Below are 8,553 nucleotides of genomic sequence, written 5' to 3'. Positions count from 1 at the left end.
ACTTTATTTATTTTAATTTTCTAAATAGTTAAATAAAATTAATTTTTATTTGTTCAAATTAAGATTTTAAAATCGTGTTTTATAGTAGGTAGGCACGAGCACGGCCCGTTATTGACCCGGCACGAGCACGGCCCCGCACGATATAGGCTCGGGCCATGGGCCGGGCCGGGCTTAATGTTTAAGTAAATGGGCCGACACAAGCCCGGCACGATAATAAATGAGCCGGCCCAAGCACGGCACGAAGCACGACTAGGCCCGCTTAAAATGGGCCAGGCCGGCCCGTTTGCCACCTCTACTAGTGAATATGGACTGAATGAGCTTGTTAAAATGCTTTTTCCCCGTCTTGAGTTCACTGCTGAATCTGTCATACAAAGTCATCCTTAAAACTATGATGTTCAACTTGCACTCAGTTTCGCTAACATTTACTGTTACAAGAATACAGTTGTCAACAAAAAATACCATCAAAAATGAAAATGCTTTATCTAAACCCAAAAATATTGTATCACCAGAAAAAGCCAGCACTTCATCCAAGGATTGTGAGTAATACATTGTCCTCAACTTTAGTCGAACATGTTTGGGAGGGGCCTCACTGCCATAAATGCGTCCACCATCTGAGAGAAGAAAACATGATGCAACAGTTATCCTTCATTTCAATTTCAAGACGTTATAAACATCATTTCGCAACCATTTTAGCAAGGCCAGAAGAAAAAGGGCAACAGAGACCACATGCTCCATTACTTGCACAGCAAAACGATGCAAATGAGTTGGAAATCAAACTTGCTATAATTCACAACAAACTCGACGTAGGCACTAATGCATAGAAACATCACACAATGAGAATGAAACAGCTACAACTTCAAATTACTCATCTTTGAACAAAACTGCTTGTAAGTAATTAGTTAATTACTTTTCCCCATCTCCCAAGTGATATTTATAACTGAGGCATTGGTATATCATTCAAAACTGTTGACAGGAAGATAATTAATTACCTCATCAGTGACAGCAGCTCTAGCCCTACGATGTCTCTCCACAATTTCTGTCAAAACTTGAATGAGCCTCTGCTTCACTTCCCCTGTCAACATTCGACCTGCACCATACTCCTAATACCGCCGAAAGCAAAAGCAAATGTTATTAAAACAAAAAAAAGAATGCTAAGGGTTAGATACAAAGTTCTTGCACTAACAAAAATATTGATGAAAATGAATCAAGTTCATAAGGGACGGCTATCTCACCTTTCCTATATAAGCAAGCTCGATGTCATCATCCAGAAAAAATTTCAGATATTTATAGGGAATGTCTACCTGATTATTGTCCATACAACAAAAACATTACTCAATTAGTCTCCATTAACAATTAATGCATGATACGAAGTAATTAAGCAACAAATAACAATTATCAAAGCAATTGTGGAGGACAAATTCTATTATTAATGTGCAAGCCAATCCAAATACCTCGAGATCTGCTCCCAACTCTCTGTGTTTCTCTATTGTATCTTGTCCCCCTGAAAATGCAAACTTGTTTATCTGCAGACATCCACACAAATTTCTTAGCAGATATATCATGTGCAAAAAAGTATATACAAACATCCATGCATGTACATCAAATATCTAATCTGGAAGAGCTTTTGGTCATTTGGATTGTAATCTCATGTTTGGCACCATGAAACTTAGCGACTCCAATATATGTTCTATTTTTATCCAGAAGCAAAGAAAAAGTATGACAGACACGAGCCTAGGGTTTGGCAATGGGAATCTAAGAAAAGAGAAGGTGATTTTGGTTTGGGAAAATCCAGAGAAATAGAACCATGTTGAGTATACTAAATTCCACTTATTGAACTTATATCAATGATAATACTATACAGTAGTTTTACTAAGTTGCAGCTCTGCTCTGATCTTGGACATAAATATTACTCTAAATATGAGCATTGGTATTGACAAGTGCATAAACAATATAAGCAGCCTGCTGCCCCAATCAGCATGAGTCTTGCAACAGTGAATACACACAAAATTTGGGAACACCTTTCTCGAACTAAGAATATTGAACAATTTGCAGAAAAGAGTGAGTAGTGGCATGTTGTCTAGCTTTTTTTTTTTTTTTTTTTTTTTGAAAAGAGTGAGTAGTGGCATGTTGTCTATGCAAACCTTGCTCTTAATATCCTTTGCAGAATCAGTTACGTAGATGGCAGAATTTGGATCACTAGCCGACATTTTTCCTGTTTCTCCCTGCAAGCATCCGCATTCCATAAGTACAACCAGCAATGACTTCATTAGTTGTTAACCACAAGCCGTATGAATTAACAAAACTTGGATGAACTGAATAACATCCAGGAAAGAATAACATACATAAGGTTAAAGAACAAAGAACACTTGGAGAGAGGATATCATACACAGCAGAACATTTTGCACTGAAACGCTCAGGAAAGAAACGTAGATAATATTAATATAAGGGCCGAGAGAGAGAGAGAGAGAGTAAAAGAACAAAGAACACTTGGAGAGAGGATATCATACACAACAGAACATTTTGCAGTGAAAAATTCAGGAAAGAAATGTAGATAATATTAATATAAGGGCCTAGAGAGAGAGAGAGAGAGAGAGACTGAAGAAGAGTAAGCTCAATACATTAGAAGCCAAACTGTCCCCTTTTAATTTATACACCTCCACTATCCTATCCTAATTTGGTATACTTATCTTTGACTACCATAACATTACTACAAAAATTTATCACCAAGATGCATGCCATATCGACTTAAATGCTACATCTGAGTACTTCATGTAACAATTATGAAAACTTATCTTTATTAATATTGGTCCTTTTACTTTGCAATCGACAATGGTATATTCTTGTTCATTGTGTATGTGTGCAGTACACAGGATGTCTCCACAATCCACATTAGGATTTCAATCTATCTACATGCCTCAAAATTTAGTTCCCCTGACCAAAATAACTGGTCAAAATTCAGTTGATACATCTGGAACAAAAGCAGTTTCAGTGGAAAATCATTGTCAAATAAAAAACCAAAAGCAGAGAAGTAAAATACACACAGTTATTCATACTCTGCATCAATATAAATCTAACAACTCGTACAAAAGTACTTTCTGAAAATCACAAGATTACCTGAAGGGCAGGGAAGAATAGAGACTCAATTAAAGCAGGCTTGTGATATCCAATGCGTGGAGCAACATCTCGGGTCATTCTAAAATAAGGATCCTGGACAGATACACAAACAGAAGAGTTAAGTTATTAGTAATAAATAAAAAGAACTTTCACTCAATAACTGAAATGCAGAAGCTGAAAAATTATCTAAACTAATATTCCTAGCCTAGCCATTATGTTTAATCTTCTCCAAAGGAGTCACAATTTAAGTTAGATAGTTGCCTACATATCTAGCCAGAAAAAGAAACACTAGCCCCCAGAGATCTCATTTCCATATAGGAAGAGGAAGAACCATTCCAGCCATAATTTGTATTCTGAATAGTAAAAGAAACTGCAACAAAAAGCTACCATGGATTTACCATACATTTTTATCATGGTCGTATCATAACATACAGATACAAATTTTGATTTCAAGCTATGAGAATTATCCTTAACATGTTTACCTGGTCAATTGCACAGGGTATTAAACAACGAAGATTATCTTGGCCAGAGAAGAGATGTGGAAATGAACTTGGAAATGATGGTACCGCCTGCATTGGCACATAACAAAAAATATTGAATCTCGTTATGCCAACAAACTTTGACACCCATGTTCCCTTACACAGTGATATAATAAATATAGAACAATAAAGAGGCGGTTGCAGAGAAATATTTTCTTGGAGCTTAGGCTTGAATAAGAGAAGTGTGTCTTTTCTTTATTCTATAATCAAATACAAAAGCTTTACCAGTGAAAGCATTATAAACTAGCAGCAAGTCAAGAAGTAAAAATTAAGCACAAAGTTATGTATAAAAACTGACACATTTAGCTTCACTATTTCGTGGAACTAATGAGAAACAACTCCCAAAAGTTTCCATAAACCACATGATAATTGCTTCCCTCATTCTGCAGCCAAGGATAATTACCTGTACAGGTGGAAAACTAACTTTTCCTATATGATCTTCACCGGTGAAACCAAATATGCCAACAACCTGTACATTAGATTTCAACCTCACAAAATGAGTACTAAATCTCGAACAATGAGGTACACAATATACCTATGGGATCTAAAATTGTTATCACCTTATTATAGGTGACACACTTTCCGACCTTCACCATGTTCTTGTAGAAGGCACTGCACAGGAAATTAGATACAAAACCAGTGAGCAAGTGGTGTCACGCGTGCACACACACATGCTCAAAATATTCATGTGCATCAAACTCCTGTCAGGTTTGGAAGAAAAAAAAAAAAAAAAAGGTTTCCTAGACATTATTGAAGCTTATCAAGAACTGTGCAGTGAATAAATTATTACGATATGTCGATATCTTAATGGTTGTTGATAAAGTACTTGGTAGAGTGGCCAAGTTTACCTTTACAGACATGAAGCTTATCAAACTTATTAAGTTATTAACGAACTGAGGATTTTAATGCACACAACAGTGATATTGTCCTATTCAACAACTAAAGGCTTTCACAGAAATCCTGAATCCCAAATGCTCCAAGTTTGGGCAGCCAAGTAAATAAAGGCTCGCATAACACAGTTTACTATAATTCTGAAAGAATAATCTTAAAAATATCTAACGTGAAAGAAATACAAAATTCATTTTAAGGCTTTCAACTCAACTTTAGGATTTATTGTTTTTACTATGGTGTCAAGCATTAAAGATTTGTTACTTACCCACCAACATAATCAAAATCAGAGAAGATAAAGGTTCTTGTTATGTCAAAACCACAAGCAATGATGTCTTTAGCATTTTCCCTTGCAAGTCTCTGGCTTTCTTCAACTGTGAGATTTTTCCACATACATTTCTCATCGTCGGTAAGTTGTATAACGAGAGGGACCTTAAAGGCATCTTGCAAATATCTGCAAACAGAATCACACAGAGTATGCGGTTAGAATCACTTCAGCGATAACTCTCCATAAATTTACTTCACAGCATGCCGGCCATAGAAATTCCAAAAACAAATGACACCAAGGAACATAAAACTCTAGAGAGACTGAAAGATCTCATATTACTCTTATCATCCATCAAATAACACCTAGATCATAAATTGACAATCAAATTATCAAAAAAAATGAGTTATCATGACTTATAATGACAACGATTCCAGTTCAAACATCATCAACTCCAGCTCCATACTAGTATTTTCTAGTTGCAATGTTGAGCTCTATTAATGTCCAGCGGACATAGTTTTAGCTTCCCAGCAAAGCTCCCACTTAACCCCTCAAAAGATGTTGAATTTCGTTTTGATCTACCCTCTAAAACCATTCCAAAGCGCAATGTGAAAATAACTAATAGCCCAGCACACAGAAATTTATCTAGAGCCTTACTTGGTGAACATGAAGGGGATGAGATGCCCCAAATGCAAAGCCTCTGAGGAAGGCCCTCTTCCTGTGTACAAATAGAACTTCTCTCCTCTCTCATAAGCATCCAGAATCTCATTGAAGTCCCTACAATCACACACATTCAACTATCAAATCCCAAAACGCAACAAATTTGAAGTGAATTTAGTGAAAGAAACTAGGGCAGAGCTAGACCGGTGAGCGAAGAAGATGTCGCGACGGAGGAAAACGTGCGGAGCACGTGAGGTGAGACGGCGGACACGCTTGACGAGAGATTGATTGATCCTCTGGCAACCGAACTGATCTATGAGCTTATCATAGTCGATTTTGCCGCCTTCTTTGGCCTCCACCTTCCATGGATTCACAATCTGCTGCTCTTCTTCTCCGTTTTCCTTTATCTCCATTGCTCTGAAGAAGAGAATGTCCTACTTTAATTGAAATTACCCGAATGACAACTAGCTTCATCAATTCACATAATACTTAGACCCAGAAAATAATGAAGAATAACAACACTCAACCAGCATTTTGTATTTAATTTCAAACCCTAAAAGGTATTTAAATTCAGATATGCATTACAAGAGTATAAGGGTTCCACAATTTCACTAGCACTTCAATCCCAAACCCATTACCTATACTGCCTGAAGTTGAGAATAGTGTAAGGGTTTTGAAACTCTGGCACTCTCGGCTTACTCTAGTGATCACAGTTCTTCTAAAATTCATTACTTGCTATAACTGTTGATAGAAAACCCATTAACATGACTAAACCAAAGCATATAGGGTAGTATCAGCTATTTCTCAGTCATTTCAGCTCCAAATCCATTTGTCAGCCAATTACATACCAGAAACACATTGAAGACCATAAAAGAGTACAAATTGATTAAAACACAGTCCTCATCTATATAACAACTAGAATGTGATAGGAAAGATAAAATCTGATCGATACTAAACCCTGTCCTCATCGATACTAACTATATACAAATAAGAGTTGCAAAACAAAGTCAGAGTCACAAACATTGTAAACATAGAAGACATAGTAATTATAAGCTGAGAAGCTAACTGAAATTAACTTCCACATCCAAATTTCAACCCCATTTATCTTCCTTAGACGACTAAAGTCAATGATTTAACATCACATACAACACAACCAAACTATCAAGTTCCAAGATCAAAATTACCATGCAAAACACTGAATTGGGTACTAAAATTCCAAATTTCCAATGATTGTATTGGGTACTATAAGAAACAAAAACTAATAACTAAGAACTGGCATGAGCGCTTTGTACAACACGAATTAATAATCAGGCGAGTTCGTCCGGGCTTTTGGCGTACTGCACGGTGCAGGTATCGTGCGGGTTACGGATTTAATTGACAGGCCTAATAATAGTATCTAGAATATGAATATAAGGTAACTAACTACTTAAGGGTCACCAGTGTTAAATTGCTACTAGTCAAGGAGTAGTCGTTAAATTATCTTTTGGTTTTAGTACTAGTAGCTACTAGTCAAGAAGATGAAGAAGACCATAGCCCAATTACCACTAGTCACTGAGAATTAACCCGCCAAAGTACCAAATCACCCAAACCACACAAAAACCAGAAATCCCAAAATGCAGGCGCCAAATTAGGGAGTGAGAATGCGAACTTATCTCATGGAATTAAGTTGAGACCTGAACTTGAAACGAGGAACTAAAAGACCCAATTGGAACTCACCCTATATTTTGATTTTCTTGTGAGTCCAGGTCCAGGAGTTGTTTGTGCTTCATGCTTATCAATTAATCAATTTACTTAGCATTAACTTTCAGTAGCTTCATGCTTATCAAATGCTTCATGTTCCTTGCTTATCATTCCTCCATAGTACACGTTTGCTATATTTGCAGTATTAAGAGAAGATGAAATTAGGTCGACCAAAACTCACAAGATGAAGAGATGAAATCCCCAACCAAACTGCTCGCTACTTATGCTCGCCTCCAATTCCTTATTCCTTGAGTGGCTATGGATGGGTCAAATTCATAGCCAATTGCAGGCGATTGAGGAAAAATCCATCAATTCCAAGAATCTGAGATGGAATTGTTCATACCTCGAGTTCAACCAAAGAACACGAAGTCGTCGGCGTCGTCGCCGGGGCAGGCGGAGAGGTTAGTGGCCAACAGAGGGCTTTGCTCTACTGCCCAGGCTGAGAAAACTGGTGCAGTCGGAGAAGCGGGGGGTCGAGCGTGGAGGACTTGTGTAAATTTTTTTTTTTTTTTTTTTTTTATTTGGGCTTATATACCTATATGTTTTTTGCCCAAATTTTCATTGATGTATAGCCCAGGTTTCGTCCCTAACATATAAATATATGTGGTGAGTGCGCTTATCCCGGAATTATATAAATTGCGACATCTCACATTTACATTTAGCAGAAAATAAAAAGATTTTGATTAATCAAGAATGATATGCAAAGAAAAACAAAGATGAATCTAATCTTACTCACAGAGGTGAGAGCTTCAGAGATGGGAGACTTGAAGACAGAGCTTCGGTGAGGAGAGGAAAAAGCCCTAAACTCTTCAGTATCTTATTTGGTTATTTTATCTTCGCTTTTTTCACTGGATTAGGGCATTTTTCTTTTATTTTCCTCCCCGCCTTTGATCACTAAAATTCGCAGATGTCTTTTCTCTTTTGCTCTAATCCTTCAATATGCCGTTTATAAAAATAAAATTCTATTTATAAAAATGAAAATGGGATTAGGGTTTAGGATGGGTTGACTTTATGATTGTGAATAGTTTAATGATTTTTATTTGAATATTTCCTGTTATAATTTATAACTAAATACTTAAATTTAGGCAAATTTTACATCTTCAGGGTTCTATTATATAGGGTGTTCCACATATGGTCCCTTGCATTGGAATTTGCATTGTCAAAGCTCTATTTCATAATATGTTCCACATGTGATCCCTCAAATTGGAGAAATTTATATTCATTATTGAACCACCATTTATCCATGTATAATTTAGGTTATATCATAAGTTATTGTCATATATAGAGGTAAGAATTAACTTTATGGCATGTGTGATGTAAGGATTCTTACGTAGGAGAGAACGAAAT

General features: G+C 36.5%; 1 protein-coding gene across 5 annotated transcripts; it reads right to left on the bottom strand.

Annotated features, from left to right (window-relative positions):
- Nucleotides 1-310: 310 nt before the first annotated feature.
- On the bottom strand, nt 311-7,732 carry LOC112195111 (tryptophan--tRNA ligase, cytoplasmic). 5 transcript variants are annotated; one of them, XR_005808804.1, is made up of 14 exons: nt 7,183-7,373; nt 5,671-5,883; nt 5,464-5,583; nt 4,810-4,995; nt 4,214-4,265; nt 4,057-4,122; nt 3,597-3,683; nt 3,115-3,207; nt 2,142-2,222; nt 1,452-1,523; nt 1,233-1,301; nt 990-1,100; nt 507-611; nt 311-425 (listed from the first exon to the last, which is right to left on the bottom strand). XR_005808804.1 is itself a non-coding variant. In XM_040517149.1 (13 exons), the coding sequence occupies exons 2-13, from the start codon at nt 5,877-5,879 to the stop codon at nt 561-563; spliced, it is 1,197 nt and encodes a 398-aa protein (XP_040373083.1). In that variant the 5' UTR covers nt 5,880-5,883; nt 7,388-7,732; the 3' UTR covers nt 311-560. The 5 variants fall into 5 exon arrangements, 4 of the variants coding, with proteins under 4 accessions (XP_040373083.1, XP_024191233.1, XP_024191234.1 ...); XM_040517149.1 differs by lacking the exon at nt 7,183-7,373 and adding an exon at nt 7,388-7,732 and having other exon boundaries at nt 311-611; XM_024335465.2 differs by having other exon boundaries at nt 311-611.
- Nucleotides 7,733-8,553: the final 821 nt, after the last annotated feature.

Source organism: Rosa chinensis, chromosome 3, assembly GCF_002994745.2.
Source record: "Rosa chinensis cultivar Old Blush chromosome 3, RchiOBHm-V2, whole genome shotgun sequence".
NCBI classification, from domain to species: domain Eukaryota; kingdom Viridiplantae; phylum Streptophyta; class Magnoliopsida; order Rosales; family Rosaceae; genus Rosa; species Rosa chinensis.
This window is presented reverse-complemented; position numbering and strand designations above follow the sequence as displayed.